This window comes from Nelusetta ayraudi, unplaced genomic scaffold (assembly GCF_046127955.1).
Source record: "Nelusetta ayraudi isolate G7.1 ecotype Tasmania unplaced genomic scaffold, CSIRO-AGI_Nayr_v1 ptg000004l, whole genome shotgun sequence".
NCBI classification, from domain to species: Eukaryota; Metazoa; Chordata; class Actinopteri; order Tetraodontiformes; family Monacanthidae; genus Nelusetta; species Nelusetta ayraudi.
In genome coordinates, this window is record NW_027466054.1 from 13,898,813 (window position 1) to 13,915,989 (window position 17,177).

The following is a 17,177-nucleotide window of genomic DNA, read 5'->3' on the forward strand; positions in this document are numbered from 1 at the left end:
GTCTGGCTCCGCCATCTGCTCGAGGTTAGCGCGCCCCGTGTGTTTTCCTTTTGTACCCGAGTGTGTAGCTGCGGTTGTTCCGCCGCTGCGTTACACTGGTGCGTCGGCCCCTTTTAATGCGCAGCACATGTTTGCGCCGCCGCAGTTTCAGCGTCTCAGCGCTTCATTGCCGCCGCCACCGAAGGCTGGCAGGGAACGACTCAAACATAAAGTTACTATTCGATAAAAAGTCTGTCCAAGCTCCTTCGTCGGTTACTTTATTAGCAGCTTTTTGTTCAGCCTCAACCCAAAACCCATTTGTGATTTGAGTCTTAACGTTTTTTATTTAGTTATGTCGTCCATGTTGGCGTGATTGTTCACTCACGGGCCACTTTATTTGGTACAATGCTCTGTTGCTTGCTTACACAAGTATCTATATGTCAGCCAATCACATGACAGCAGCCCGACGCTTATGGCTCGATGTTGTGAGAACGACTTGCTGAAGTTCAAAGTGAGCAGCAGGAAGGTTGAAGAAAGAGGTTCTTTAATGTGACTATAAGCAGATGGATGTATTATAAGAAGTGGATACCAGACTGGCAATATGGCAGCACAACTTTTTTTTCCAATGGCCACCCGAGGTACTGCAGCCAAAACAAAACAAAAAAAACAAAAAACATGTGGCCCAAAATGCTCTTTGCAAATTCTTGTAGACAGCAACACAAAAATAAACACCTGTATAATGACTGGCTGACAGGACTGCAGTTCATAATAAATCTTTCTATCGTACATTTTTAAGTTATCGACCCTTAATCTTTCAAAAAAAAAAACATAAAAGCAAGAAAATTGCCAGAAAATAATTTATTCCCAGCATGATGTCACGGAGTCACACGTGCTGCTGTGTCTCTCGGCTCGTACTGATTGACTGATGCATCACGTACATTACAGCGGCATGATGGGAAGTGACGCTACTGCTTTGACCACAGTGAACATGGTTGTTGCTGGTGGTCTGAGCGTTCCACAAACACAAATGTCTCCAGGGTTTACAAAGCAACGATCTCAAGAAGAGAGAATATCCCGTGAGTGGCAGCCGTGTGGAGGAGAATGCCTTGTTGATGTCGGGGGTCAGAGGTCAGAATCAGCAGACTGGTTTGTTACACCATAGAAATAAGAGGTCAGCGCAATCAACCACTGGTTGCAACCGAAAGACCGCAGAATAGCATCTATGAAACTTGAAGGAGCGCGCACACGCACACACACACACACACACCCTTAACAGCCACTTTATTAGGCTCCTGCTACTAGCAGGGCGTACCTAATAAAGTGGCTGCTGAGTGTGTATATTCCAGAGCTGCAGCTAATCAGGGTCTGTGGTGTCGGGTAAAACTGCAGGCGACGAGGCACTTCCAGGTTCTTGGGGTTCAGACGTGGCTCATGTCTGAAGAGGTTCTTCCATATTGTGCACTGGTGTGACACTTCCCATTGACCCCTGCAGGCCTCTGAGACCACTGAGGACTCCGGGGACGCTGCATGCGGGCTCGGTGTCGAGCTGCCGCAGGCTGAAGCCTCGCTACCCAGAGGACGCCTGCCGTTCTCAGATTAAAGTTGCAAATTGGAAACGCGCAAACCAAAGCATCACAATGTCTTCTTGGCTCGAGAAAATAACCGGGATGATTTCCGTCATCCCATTCTTTGTCATGTGAGTTCGACAGTTACCGCCACGGGCGACTGGAACCGTGAATGAGATCAGGCCTCTGACCTTCAGGCTCTAGACCACTGCCGCCGCCACCTCTGCTGTTGTTGTGCAGTGTTCAGGCTGAGATGAGCTTCCTTGAGTGCTAACACTCAAACCATGTTGTGCTTTATTGCTGCTGCTTTGTCGCCGAGGAGCATCTTTAGCCACCGGCCCGGGTCCTTCTGCTCCTCGCACGCAGCAGGTAACAGCTGTGAGTCGCTTGGCCGCCAGCCACCGCTCCTTCCATGCGCATTGTGAGCATGTGCGTACATGTGCGTATGTGCTCAGCATGCTGTTCACCCGCTTCACTCTTACACAAAGTGTGAGACGAGTTATCATCCATCAGTGAAGTCCAAATGACAAAAGTCCATGCTGGCTTCTCTTTTCAGGAAATTTATGTTTATAAAATATACAGTGCTGTAGCTGCAGGTCTTTTATGATGTCACAAAGGTCACTGATAACTCTTTAAGGTTAACAACTCCCCTAACCAGACGTTGGTACCGCCAACATTGGTTTTGTCTCCTTGCAAACCTTTCAATGGACCAACTAAGCGTCCCTTTCAGCAGGGAGCTGACAGGAGGCTGTAAACACAGGGCTAAATGCCCTGTTCTCTAAAGATCTATAGAGTTTCTCTTGAATAATTTGCAATGGTGCACCTCTGAAGTCTGAGATTTGCAGTACAGCTGTGAGAGTAAGATTACAGTACGTGGGCTTTAATCCCACCATTGTTTGACCACCGTTGGGTTCTGACAGTTTCATCGCAACTGGGCGAGAACTGGTTGCGATATGCAGAAATCACCGGACGCACAAACACAAAATCTCGCTTTGAAAGACGAAGCGATCTAGCTCGCCATCTCTCCCACCGTGCTCGTGCATCCGCACACACACATGCGCACACATTTCCGCTTGGCCCCGGTGTAATGTAATCACCTGGACTCTGCACGCTTCCTAACCCAATAAAACTGACAGCCTCCCACACACACACACACACACACACACACACACACACACACACACACACACACACACACACACACACACGCTGAAGAACAAGCGGCAATACATCCACCTTTCACTTATCCGCTGCCTTCTGTTTTTCTTTTCCTGCTTCACATTCACAGTACTGCTCTGCTTTTCTGAGCCACTGAGCCTCATTAGCCGCCGGCAGAGTTGAGGGACTGTGTGGAGCTGGTCCGAGGTGGCAGGGCCGAGTGTCTTGGGGGGGCCCGGAGGGAGAGGAAGTGAGGGGCTGCATCAAGAACAAGGAGAAATAAGAAAAGGCCGACTGCCGATACTTTTTGTTATATTATTCAAAAGCACTGATGAGGTTGGAGACCCGGGTGAAGAGTGGGGACGGGCTGCCGAACTGCACCGAAGCCACGACCGACTGTGAGCCTTTTTGTCACAGTGGGTCGCGCAGAGTTGTGACCAGGCGCGACGGCCACGAGCACTCCGCCACTCCTCCAAGCGCCATCTGCTCCTTGCCACGGCGGCTCTGCTGTCTCTCACTCTCCTTCTCCTCCTCACTTCCACTCATTTCCTCCTGGATGCTTTTCCCCAGAACAAGACGTGTCCTCCCTCCTCTCCTCCTCCTCCTCCGTTCTTTTCTTAGTCTCTTCAATTCACACGTCATTTCAACCTAATTCAGATGCATTAAAAAAAAAAAAAGAATGCACCCTTTTTTGTCACTTTGCTTGGAACCACATGTAACATGTGTAACACAGGCGTTTTCCAAAATGTAAAGAACAGCTGAATCAGTTGCCCCTTGCACTGTAGTTATCTGCCTTTTGATGCACTTTTTCTGTTTTGTGACATACCTTCCCACGCAACACAACCAACATAAAACTGCACGCTTCTGCACTAAATACGAGCGGGGATAGCATTCAGGTGCTATTGGCACATTCAAAGTGGTCCAGAAGCGGAGTGTGGAACGATGGATGTCTCACACCCCCACCACTGTTAAGCTAATATATTGGTAACCTAGGAGGAGTGGCATAATGACATTATCCCGCTCTGTAGTTATACTAATTGGCTAACCAGCAAGCTAGCCTGCTGCTAGCTAAGCAGTGACACGTTTTAATCAGTCATTAATGTTCCGGAGTGTGTTTGGTTTTAGTGTAATAATGTCGGCATTTAAAAAGGAGTAGAAGTAGAGTAGGAGTCAGTTAAAGGGGGGTGGGACTAAACATCACTTCTTGTGGATGACACTGTCCACGTCGAGAGCAGCATACCGCGCAGCCACCACGCTCCACTGAAGTGTTCTAATGGAGATGCGGGGGGGACATACAATTTTAATTCCTCGAACGTTTCATTGCTTCCTTCCCCCTTTTGAAATCCATCTTACTTGGGTTTCTCCTCTAATTGTGCGGACGTGAGCGGCGCGGACGAGTAGCGGGTGAGGAGGAGGACTTTAAAGGGTGGGGTGCTCCGGGAAAAGAGGAGAGGTAGAGCGGGCGACGGAGAGGAAGATCAGCAAGATCATAGATCAGAGGCGTCATGATTGAGCCATCTGCTGAGAGGACCAGCGAGACTCCGGCAGAGGGGCGCGCACACACTTACACACAAACACACAGGCACACTTAAAGATCACCACTGCCACCCGTCGGTCATTTCCCGACACTGCGCCTCCCCCACGACGCGTTCTTTCATCGAGTCGAGTGCCCTCCTGCCCATCCGCTGCGAACATGCCAGCCGGAGATGAGACGTGTAGCTCGGAGCATCGATCAGTCTGGTCTGGCTGTCTGGCGGGGCCGGCCTTTAAACAGCCCACTTGTGTTTGCTCCGCGGTTTCTGTGCTCTTAATTTATCTCCCCGTCACTCCTCTGTGCGAATAAACCCGGCAAGAGTGCGGATTACGAGGCTTTGGTTCGCTCGGAACATATTGAGAAACAGTGATGTGTTTGAGGCTGCGACGCGCGGCTGTAATCCCGCTGCTTCTCTTTCATATTCTTTAGCCCCCGCACGCTGCTGCTGCTGCTGCTGCCTTGTCCTCTTCTTCCTCCCCCTCCTCTTCCTCCTCTGTGCTGCTGCCGCTGTTGTTGTGTGCGTGTTTGTGCGTTCGCCAGACTCTCTTTGCCGATGCCGTATCATTGTTGCCTCTCGAGTCTCCAGCGTCTGCTGTCAGCTGTCCCTAAACGATGTCCACTCCGGCTCAGCCGTCAGATCTTTAATAGATTTATAAACGCTCCCCTCCCATTGGTCGAGGCGGCCCATTTCATCCTATTAGAGATTAGCATACGGATGAGTGGAGGAGGAAGTGCTCTTTATATGCTAATAGGGAGATAATGTATGCAGAGAGGACTAACCAATGCCCCCGCCGGGAGGACTCGGGTGGCCCGATGAGCTGAATTTCGTAACATCTCTGCCTTCTTCTGCTCTTGTTCTCCTGCACTCTCAGCCGCCTTCAGTCTGAGGCGCTACAATAAACGTTAACAAGCTAAGATTTCATGGCTCAAGCAGACAGTAATGCTGGGATTGCTTTGAATATTCACTCTGTGTACCAAGGAGCGAGCAAGTTTGTTCAACCCTTGTTTGGCGCAGTGTACCCTATTAGCAACAGTACTTTTTTTATTCAGAATTCTGAGAAGAAACACCTTTGAATAACCTTTTTTCTGTAGCTAACCTTTGCACAAGGGTGGGAAAGGGGCAAGCGCAGGGCTCACTCTGAGCTCTGTCCCAAGACAATAGAATTTGCAGAGTGCGCCAGATGCTAAAATGTTCCACTTACATATTCAATCTCGAGAAAAATGTTAAGTGTGAAAACAACAATCCACTATATTATGGGAGAGTAAAGTGGTGGTGGACCACTTCTCAATTGGGAGCAGTTGCCAAGCAACCGGAGGAGACTTCAGGAAGACGTTAGATGTGTAGTATATGAAGTCCTAATTGACGCGCCTTCAAGATGCTGCTTGGAGAATTATGTCACATTCTGAGTGGCGCTGATCTCGCTGTGATGGTCCAGATTTAGCCTCAACTCAAACAAATGAAATAATCCCAAAATCGTCTGTACCTTCTTTCATCTTCATCGTCTTCCTTATCTTCTTTTTGCAGTTGGCTAACGGCTCAATGTCTCTCCTCTCCTCTCTGTTTTTTACAGGAACAGGGCGTAGCGGGGATGCCGCGGCCGCCAGGCGCCATCCCGCCGCCTCACCCGGCCGGGGGCGTTTCCTCCGGAGTGGGGCCCAACCAGGGCTCGGGCCCGCCACCAGGCTACGTGGGCAACCAGCAGCAGGCGGCCATGATGAAGCAGATGATGGCCATGGAGCAGGAGAAGCGGGTGCAGATGCACATGATGGAGCAGCAGAAGCAGCAGCTCATCCGGGAGCAGCGGCAGCAGCAGCAGCAGCAGCTGCTGGCCGAGCAGGTGAGTGCGACCCAGTCGGAACGTGCGCGCCCACATCTCCGAGCTTGTCAGGAGGATACAAAGAGGCAAAAAGACAGAATTATGGCATTAGCGTGCTGTTAAGGAGGTTCCAACACTGTATATATTTTATTGGAAAAATTGTGTAATTAGCGTAGAGAGGTTCCCCCTGAAACAATTTCATATGGAAGATATCAATTCACAGAAGATCTCAAGGTCAAACAATAAATGAAACGGATCCCTGCCTGAAGCCTGTTTATAAATGTGGAAAAACATGAAGGATATCTTCATGAGACAGGGCAGATGTTTAAAGGTTTACAGCATGTGAGGGTGGACAATAAATCCATCCTGATCCAAGATAATTAAAATCAGGGACACATGAAACCATTTCAGGAATACCTTAAAAGAATACCTTTAAAGATCTTGTTGGATTACATCCAAAGCTGTAAAGTAAATCATTTGTGACACAAGAAATATCTAAAGGTCACAGACAAACAGGTGACTTTCCCATAATTCAGGGCGTCCTTTACCAGTCCATGTATTTTCCGGGCTGTTTGTTGTCTACAGCTCTGACAAGAGATGCTCATCCTCTCCTTTGCTTCCCTCGTGTCTATTTGCATGTAAATTGAGCCTTAAGCAGCCTCCTCTTCATTACTTCCTTTTTATCTCGGCACAGCGTGTGCGGACATGTGTTTGCCTGTGTTGTTTGCCACACGCCACCCGCTGTGTTTATGTGATGCTTTCTTCTTATTTCTCACACTCTGTAAAGGAACTCCAGTGTTGGAGTTAATGTCCCTCCCACCACGCCGGCTTTAATTGGTTCTGCCAAAGCAGACGTACCGACGGCGCTGTTCCAAAAGTAGACCTTACCTTTTGGGGGTTTTAGTGGGTTTTGTTACCGGGAGGTTTTGCCTTTTTACGCCTTCATTCAAATGAGCAGCGACTCGTTCACAGTCTGATTTCTTTTCTTTTTTTTCTTTTTTTTATGCAGAAGGGACTCAAATAAAATTTTCCACTGGAATGTTGGAATCCTGACTGCACACTGGGGCTTTTGTTTCCCAGATAAACACTCATCAGTATTGTGTAAACAAAATGTGGACAAAAACACATGTGCATCACCTCTGCAATACCCAACATCTGTCTTTATCCACTGTACTGAGCATCTGCTTCCACTGTGCCCGCCATATGTTTCTACATTATCTAACATCTGCCCGCCCTCAGTTACTCTAAATATCAATATCACTTTTACTGTAGCATACTGTACTGAAATCTTGACTTGATGATTTCAGATTATGGTACTCACTTACATATCTGTGACTTCTTGACTCGTTATATGAAGTTCTGGTGCAAGTGCAAATGTAAGAAAAAAAAACATTTATAGGTACACATGCACTTGATCTGCTTATGACATTATTACATAACTTACATAATTGATGTTTCATTTTCTCACCTCCCTTTTTTGTATGTACCCAACCCTGAGCTTCTAATAGTAAACATTTTAGGACACTTTAGTTAATGTATTCTTACAAGTCTGTGTGTATGTTTGTGTGTAGCTTCAGCAACAGCAGCATCTTCCCAGACAGATGGGCCAGGGCCAAAGGAATCCATACCCACAAGTCAGTCAGTACCAAGGTAAGACAATGCACTGACAGGCAAACACTCATATATATATATTTATATACATACACATATATATATATATATACATTTTGAACATATATTTCTGTACGAAAAACATTTCTGTTCAACAAGACCAGACTTGACCACATGGAGCTCATGCATTTTTTTCCCCCTTTTTTTCTGCTCATCTGTTTTCCTTCCGCGCTTCTCCTCCAGATGGTTAGACACAGCAGGCTTATAGTTACATATGCGTGGTCTGCAACAAGTACGTCTAAAATGACTGAGTGCCAGGACGTTTAAACATTTTCCATATTTCCATATTTACACTCAGACGCCAACACTCCGACACTTAAAAGCATGTATGCAAACTGATCGTCACCCCGAAACCCGGAGCGCGTCCTCTTCTGTCTGTCTCTGTCACATACATCAGTCGGCACTCAGCTGCTCTTCGGCGTCTCCTCTCTTTCGTAAAAAAAAAAAAAAAAAGAAAAAGAAAGAAAAAAAAATATAGAATATTCCTGCTCTGCCTGTTACCACGGCAACTTGTCCTGGATCCCCCTGAGTTCTGGTGAAGTCAGAAAGATGGATGAGAGGAGAGAAATGGGAGAGGGTGGGGAGAGAGGGTGGAGGCAGCGAACAAGAAGAATGGGTGGATGGTCTGGAAGGTAGAAGGGGAGGACGGGAAGAAGAAGGCAGAGAGAGCCGAGTTGGAGAGAAAGAGAAGAGGGGATTGTGGAGGAGAGGAGAGTCGGAAAGCGTTTACAGATATTACGCATTCTGTCAGCTTGGCTCGAGGATGCTGCGCAACAATATTTCACTGATTGCTCAAAGCGAGGGGCTTTTGCTGTTATCAAGCTACAAGCAAAATAACATAACCAATAACCTGCTGGGCTCGCTTGTATTAAAGCAATTTGTTTAATGTAGCTGTTTGGTTGAAATTGCATTACCTCCGACTCTGCTCAAGTCTGAAGTGTGTGTGTGATCCGCTTTGGTGAGGTGAAGGATTAGTGGAGTGAATCCGGTCAGGGGTTTATTAGAGGCTTTGGAGCCATTTCAACACTGGTAGACCTCCGTGTGCCAGACTCTGACTAATTGGTGAGAAGTGGAGAGGTGAGGGACTGGCATAACGAGTGAGTTTGTTTCAGTGTGGTCAGTTCTGAAGTGAATAGGAAAATGTCATTTTCACATTTTCACAGACGCAGGTTCATAAATAATTGCCACAACACTGACTGGTAGAAATGGTCCAGGGAGAAGAGATCATACAAGCTCTAAACCAGCGTTTTACAACGAGTGGGTCGCAACCCAACCCCCAAAAAAGTGGATTTTAAAATATATATATTCATAGTGAAAATGTTGGACATTTATTTTGCAGGACACACAATTCAATTCAATAATTTCAATAATTCATTGAATAGAAATTATTTTTGTGGAATAAATTTGGGTTGCAACTTCACTATAAGGAATAAAATGTGGGAGCTGAGACTCCACCAGTTGAGAAGCACTGCTCTAAACCTACTAGCGATGACTCTATTCTACCTCTCTAGTTCTTTCCCAACTCTGTTCGCCAGTGCTAACTCCTCTGATTCCTCTCCTCCAGGTCCTCCTCAGGATCTGGCGTCAAGGAGCCAGGCTCTCCAGAGCATTCGGGCCGCGCGCCTCCTGCAGCAGCAGCAGCAGAACCAGCAGCAGATGGTCCAGATGAACACAGTCCAAGGCCAGGGGGGCTCTGTCGGACCTCCGTCGGAAATGGGCTTGCCGTACGCCAACCAGGGGTCGAACCAGGGCTCCTTGTATGGGATCAACCCCTCCATGAGCCAAATGATCCACCAGCAGCAGCAGCAGCAGCAGCACCAGAGCCAAAGCGTCCAAGCCACCATGGGCCTCCCACCTCAGCACAACCCCGCTGGAGGCCCGCCCAGGCCGGCAGGTGCGGGGCCGGTGGTAGGGGGCATGCCCGGGGGCCCTGGAGGCGCTGGACCTGGAGGCTACGGAGGACAAGCGATGTTAATGAACTCAATGGGCCAGCAAGCCCTGAAAGGCCCCCCCAACGCGAAAGCCCAAGCACAAAGACTGCAAAGCATGCTGGGAGCCGGGGGAGGCGGTGGGGGTATGGCACCGGGCGGCTGGCCACAGCAGCAGGGGCAGAGCCTCCAGGCCATGGGGGGCGGGGTTGGAAGGACTACAGGAGGAGGCGGGGGCGACATGGTGGGGTTCGGCCCCGCGCAGGGCTACGGGATGCAGCCTGGTCAGCCCCCGCGGATGGCCAAGCAACACTTTCAGGGCCCGGGGGTCCAGGGGATGGGCCAGGGGATGGACCCCAGGGTGGGCAACCCCGCCGCCGGCATGGGCGGCCCCATGATGGGCCCTCACATGGGCGGCCAGCCCAGGACCAACCAGCCGCGGCCGATGGTCATGAACCAGGGGGTGATGAGCCAGGGGATGGGGGGGATGGGAGGGTTCGGGCCGGGGCCCGGGGGGCCTGGCATCGGGGCTGGGGGAGGTGGCGGTGGAGGGGGAGGTGGAGGAGGAGGAGGCGGCGGACCCTACGGACCGGGAGCAGTCGGGGTCGGAGGTCAGCCGCCGGGCTACCAGAGACCAGCCAATGCGGACATGTCATCCTATGGTTATGGGGGCGGGCCCTCAGGGGGAGGGGCTTTCGGATTGGGCGACGGCTCGGGGGCAGAGCTGGACTCGAGCGACGGCTGGATGGAGGAGTTTTTCCCGAGCCAATAGCGAATGGGGAAAAGTTTTGGAGATTGAGCATTTAGTGCACGAACTTCAAGAAAAAAGCAGGACAAAGTGCTACAGTGATGACAGACTGGCATGATTATGATTGGTAAAATGTCAGAAAAGTTCTAAATGAGTTGTTTTTTGTTTTTTTATTTTCTTCGATGTGTGTGTGTGTGTGTGTGTGTGTGTGTGTGTTTATGTGCGAGTTGGAGAGAGCGAGAGCGACCATGATGTTGTGAGCATATTAACGAAAAACCAATAGAGATTATGAGGTGTGCTTCATTATTCCCCCTTCATTATTATTATTGTTATTATTATTATTATTATTATTATTATTATCATTATTATTATTATTTCCTCGCGATACAAACTTCTTCGTGTTCCAGTGTTTGAAAGTGAACCGCATTTTACGCCGCAGCTCTTTGAGCTCGGGCTTCGACCGGGAGGGCCCACTGAACGCAGCAGGCTGATGATGAAGAGGAAGAGGAAGACTTGTTCTCAAGGCAGCAATTTATTTGTGTTTGTGTGTTTGTGCCACCCAGCTCAGCGCTTCAGATCTCTCAACTTTGTGAGGAGCTGAAGGGAGTAGAAAGCACTCTCAGCGTTCCTATTTCCTCCCTTAGTCCCCCCAACACACACACACACACACACACACACACACAGAAATCTGTCTCTCCTGTGCTCTCTCACTTTGTTCTCTTCACTCGGTCTCCCTCTCTCTCATCCTCCCTCCTCCCATCTCTCCCTCCCTCTCTCCAGAGACTCGTTCCTTGCTCTCAACGCTCCTTCTTCTCTAAATTGTGAACATCACAACAGAAGCAACCGTGTACCTCTATTGTGCCACACAAACGCACTCTGCCCTCTAGTGCTTTTGCGAGGTAAAAACAGGCCGTGTTTTTTTTTTTTTTTTTTCTTTCTTTCCGGCGGGAATCGGGGACGGGAGGGTGCGCTTCATTTTGTTGCCCTGGGCTGTGGATGATGGATACGCTTGCAGAGGAGGACAAAGAGAGTGAAAAGGAGGGAGACAATAGGCAGCTAACAGCAAAGCACCTGGACTGAGGGGTGCACACACACACAAACACAAAAAAACGGACACTCGGACAAACAAGCATCAGTCTTGGAGGGCCAGGCGGGTGTGCGAGAGGCAGCTAACGGGGCTAATGTTGCATTAAACCCTCTGCCTGCGTGACGTTAAACCACGCCGCACATCACGGGGCTAACTCAAATCTAAAAAAAAAAAATTGTTTGCTGGCTGTTGAATGTATTCAAGCACCACAAGTGACTTCTTGTTGTTTTATGGTAACAAAAAAAAGTTTGTTGAAAGTCCACCCTAATTCTTTTGTTTTTTTGTTTTTTCCTCTGTTCTGTCTCCAACGACGATGCTGGTCGAGTCCGTTAACAGGAGGGATGAAAGAGAAGAAAGGTTCAAATTAGCCATCAGTGTGTCTCGTCCTTCCATCAAAGCGCAGCCTTCCTTCCCTTCCATTGTGGCACAGCTGCCTGTCAGTCTTCGCACCGCTGCTTTTCATCATGGGGTTTACTGTGATGCCTTCGCTTTAAGCTAGCACCCTTACTGTGCTATAGTGTAAAAACTACTGTGAAGAAATGCAACATGTGCCCCTTCCACCCCTTCAGGCAGGAAAACGAACCACTGAGACGCCTCCAGTTTTGTTTTAGAGGCGGCGCAGAAGCCCCACGCAGTTTTTATCGCGACATCGGATGGCTAGCCCCAGTTAGCGTAGAAACAAGCAGCGCTTCCCACAGCGTTAGCCCATCTCTGAGTTGACTGGTCGAGTGTCAACATCATGGCAGGCCTCGTTATCTCTCATTGTCAGCAGTCAGTCAAAGTCTTGAACCCGAATGGTCGAGTTGTCACACGTGTCTACTGGTTGATACGGCAGTTGTCGGCTAAATGCTTTACCTCTCCAACGCTTTTCTGATCTTGGTTGTTTTTAAAGAAGAACGAGGATGTGTTTTGTCCCTGCGTTGCTTTGTGTTGAGCTTCGTCAGAGTGAACGTTTGGAGGAAGACGCTGTAATCAAACGAACCAAAAAAGCCTTCTTCTCTGTAAACTAACTTCTCCGCCATCCGCACATTCGTTGTCACGGTCGTTGATGTTGTACTATCCAACCCTTTAACTACAAAATTTTTAGCCACCGCGTCCGTTTGTGTACGTGTCTATTTAGCGGCAAACACACATTTGAGATTCTGTACTTTTAGTTTTGTCATGATGGAAGGAGTAGAAGTTCTCCGCCTCGCTCTAGGCAGCAGATGCTGAAGTTCGGAGGGCCAGGTGGTCAAACAAGAGAAGTGTCTGGACAAACTCTCGGGTTTGTCAGAGCCTTTGTTTTCCAAGAAGTGCAGTGGGAATCTCACTGTTTCAAATGGCTCCACTGCTCATGCTTCCAAGTATCCAGCACCGCTTTAACGCTCTGGGCTGAACTCGAATCCAAATTCCCCAAGAAGCAGAGTGGTGAAACGGAAGCGGCGTGAAGGTCTGTCACTCTAAACTGGAGGCAGGAGTGGTTGAGAAACGCTGGTCAGTGTTTGACCTCTTGACCTTCTTCGTCTTCTTTCAGAATGGCACTCTTCAGGAAGAGAGAGCGCGCTTCCTCCAAATATCATCATGTACCGGGACCAAGTCTGTACACTTTTAAAAAAGAAAGAAAAAAAATAAAACCTTGTTGTTGTTGATGTTCATTGTTTTATTTTATTTTATTTTATTTTTTACTGGTGCTGACATACATGTGATTATGAGAAAAAAGTATATAAAAGATAATGGCTATTTGTAAATATGTTTTTACAGGTTTAAATACATCGGATAATACAGTCTCTACTCTGTAAAGAATTTACTGTTTGTTGGAAAATAGAGAGGTATTTTTATGTTGAAGTTTTTTGGTTTCACGTTTTAACCCATCTGAGCTATGCCATTGCACTTCAGACAATGTCTTACTACTAATTTGTTTTGTAAACCTCTTTTTGGGATTTTTTTTTTCATTGTTTTTGTTTTTTTCTAGTTTGAGATTTTACTCTGTTCTTAAGCAGTGCTTATTTCTTCTTATCCTGTACAGAATTCTGAAATGTTAACAAAAAGAAAAATTACAGAAGCCTTTTTTTGTTTTGTTTTTTCAGAAAGATACAATAAAGAGAGAATGTTCTCGCTGATCATATTAAATGAAGTCTAGTGTTTGTTATTGTTGTTAGCTATCGCTGTTTGGGTTGCAGGGGGTACCGGGGCCTGTGCCAGCTGTCGAAAGTAAGGTTAGAAACTGGGCAGGGTGCAATTCCTTGCTAAGACAAAACATTTGTTTATTTATTGTTAAGAGGGTTTTTACTGACAACAGAAGGTGCCGTCCTGATTTCACAAAAATAACTAAACAGCACACATAAAGGTGGCCTCCAGAGGGCGCTTTTGTGTTTTCTACTTTGTAATCAGCGGCAATAAGCGCAGGTCTCAAAGTGAGCGGGCTATTTCGGTCACGCAACCCAAATCAACAGAGGGAAACGGCAACATCCTTTAACTCCTCTGTGGCTTCACTCTGATTGGCTCCACACACAACATCGCTCGCAGCTCAAGTGAACCGACAACGACACCGACACTCAGCCGCTCGGGCTGCCAAGCAGTCATTTCATTTCGGGGTCGCGAGACTGACTGAGACAAATGCACTTATGTTGGTGTAGCGCCTAAATCCAGACTGACTAATTGCTGCAGTAATGTTTTGTCTAACAGCTCAGATTTGCATAATTAGACTTGCACATGCTAAAGAGCAGAGCCTTAATTCTGTCTGGAAGTAATGGGGACGATGAATCACAGGCTCTCAGACAGACAGACCACATACAGGGCCGGAAACCTTTCTCACGTAATTCATCTTTGCCGCAATACGGCCCTTCTGCAGCAAGCCCCTCCTCCCTCCTCTGTCAGCCCCGCCCCTTTCTTCCATCCTGGCTCACCTTTCTCCACCTCCTCTCCAGTTATCCCAGCTCTATATCTCCCCCCCCTCCCCCTCCTCCACCTCCTCTCTATAGCTGTCTTCTTTCCTTCCCAAATCTCTACCCCCCACCGACTAGCATTCACAAATGCGCGCGCGCACACGCACACACACAAATATAAGTCACACTCCAGCTTCCCGTCTGACATTGATAAATGGAGACTAACAGAGATGACAACATCATTACTCATTTTCAATAGCGACACCAGCCGGGACAGAGAGGGAAAAAAAGAGGGAGGATGAAGGACAGGACTGGTGGTGGAGGAGGAGAACGAAGGGGGTGGAGGTATTGGCTACAAACCACCATGAAGCGCACACCTCCACGTCTTCACAGAGCACCACGCTGAGGTGTTCATTACCGGTGCAGACCAGGAATAGACACATCTTCATTGTTTATCTCACACAAGAGAAGCAGAACCCTTGACAGTATTGACGTTCAGAATGATCAGTTTCAGTCGGATCCAGTCAAGTGAGAGAAACCACAGGGCCATAGAATAGGGCAATGTTCAGTAATTGCTGTTTATGTATTCACTCTGTTGTCATATTATGTTTTGTTTTATTTTGTCGTTGTTTCCTCTTTCAACCTGAGCACCGCTTCACTTTGATCAGCTGCAAGGACGGTCAACGCGACAGCTCCGCCCACAGCTATAAAATGCAGGCGAGTCCGTGACTACAGTTGTCTTTGGGTTTGGAGCACTGAACCTCAAGGCCACCACACATTGTGAGACAGGGTCTACAATCATTTTGCAGTCGTATGAGTAAATTTTCTTCGGAAAAAAATTGAAGACATGGACAGACAAAGAGGCCCTACGATGAACTGGCGACTTGTCCAGGGTGTCCCCTGCCTTCGCCCTAAGACAGCTGGGATAGGCTCTAGCAGACCCCCGTGACCCTGGAATAAGCGGGTATAGAAGATGAATGAATGAATGATGACAGACAAAGAGAATCAGCAGCAGCCACATCAAAAGAAAGTTCATCTCATGAGAGGAGCATCTAACTCCCCATCTGCAAAACTGAGGATCTTCGGGTCTCTCACAAAAGAAACTGCTTTTCACCCAAAGGGGCCTCACGGGACATCATTCTGAAGATGGAGAAGATGCCCAAGACGTTCATGAGGAGATTCAGGGGCCTTGATAGGCACAGTCAAAGCCAAACTCACAATGATTGCACCCAATGCCAGGACAAAAACCAACCCAACCAAAGGGAAGTGCTGACTTAGTGAAGGTCGTGTGTTTTTGGATTCAAGGTGGAAAAAAAGTGCACTGGGTCAAAGGTTAAACTTAATTTCTGTCCCGCTGATTGTCACACCCCAAAGGATGAGAGATCCGTCCTTCACATTGGACCTCCCCTGAAGCAGCAGTGAGCAGCTGCGGTGCCACGCTCAGAAATCATTGGGTACCACCGTTATAGTCTTTGGTATGCCCGGCCACAACCTCCTGGTCTCAGAGTTGACACTCAACCACTGAGCTGGATATACTGGAACAATATACTACCAGTCCACATCCCAGAGAATCCAGCCGATAGTGGAGACATAGTGGGATTTTCTCCATCCATTCCAACTAACCTTCAAATCCCAAGAGAATAATCATTCTCTGCTGTTAAAAGCCTGGAGTGATTTGTCCAGGGGAAAAAAGGGTTTCATGTTCATTTCTACAGTAGACCTGTTTCACATGTACAGCATGGTGACAGATAAATAGCCCTGTAACACACACACACACACACACACACACACACACACATACAGCCACACTTTCACACAAACCCTGTGTTTATTACTCCTCAGCACTCAGGGGATCGCCAGCGAGGCAGGCGACGAGGCAGCCACAAGTCCGACTTAATGACAGCCAGTTTCGCTTCCAGAGCCAAACACACACATACACGTACGCAGCGGCACACTCCACAGGCACTGTTATGGGCTCTAATCAGAACGACAAATGATGTGTCACCAAGAGTGGGAGATGAGTTGGAGGAATCATTCACTACCTCTCCCTCCTAGAGAGCAATAAGGTGGAGAGATGTAGCAGGAGAAGTGTGGAGTGGAAAGGCATACAGAGGGGGAACACGGGATGGTGAGGCTCGGATTGAGGGAAGGGTGTGTGTGTGTGTTGTCAAGTTGATAAATGTGGTAGCAGGAGCCAAGGTGGCGGTGGAGGAGTAGGCAGCGAACAGGGCCGGAGCTATCGCACATTCTGAGGAAACACCATGAAAATCTCTCCCTCTCACTTCCACACACTTTACATACACACTTGAACGCCACACACATGCACAGTAGCACATGGTCGTTAATTACCTTCACATGGCTTTATCTACACATTTATTCAGTTTAAATGGCTTACGGTGAGTTTCCTCCACAGACTATATACAGTAGTGTGCTTTCTGACAAATACTCAGCTGCCCGCTGGTGAGCCGCAATGTTGCTCGATTGATAGTGTTGTTGTTGATATGACTCCCTCTAGTGGAGAATGGCAGAGAAGGGATGAAAAGGTTTTAGCTCCTCTGTGTCACCAATACAGTACAGTAGTCGGTGCAGTTCTGCCCCAACACCAATCAGTTCCCTAGCATCATTATGTTCAATTTCAAGAGGAAAAAATATAGTTAAAGCTATTGTAATAATGTGAGCAATTAAGTGTACACACATATGTATATATATATATATATATATATATATATATATATATATATATATATATATATGTATATATATATATATATGTATATATATACATATATATATGTATATATATATATATATATATATATATATATA

At 47.6% G+C, this 17,177-nt stretch overlaps 1 protein-coding gene across 1 annotated transcript in view; it reads left to right on the forward strand.

Moving 5' to 3' along the window:
* Window positions 1-13,596, forward strand: part of maml3 (mastermind-like transcriptional coactivator 3) — a 101,377-nt gene extending 87,781 nt beyond the window's left edge. The window contains exons 4-6 of the mRNA XM_076036397.1: window positions 5,808-6,074; window positions 7,625-7,703; window positions 9,289-13,596. Coding sequence (XP_075892512.1) covers window positions 5,808-6,074; window positions 7,625-7,703; window positions 9,289-10,424 — 1,482 coding nt within the window. The 3' untranslated portion in view covers window positions 10,425-13,596. The remainder of the gene's footprint in view (window positions 1-5,807; window positions 6,075-7,624; window positions 7,704-9,288) is intronic.
* The last annotated feature ends 3,581 nt before the right edge of the window (window positions 13,597-17,177 follow it).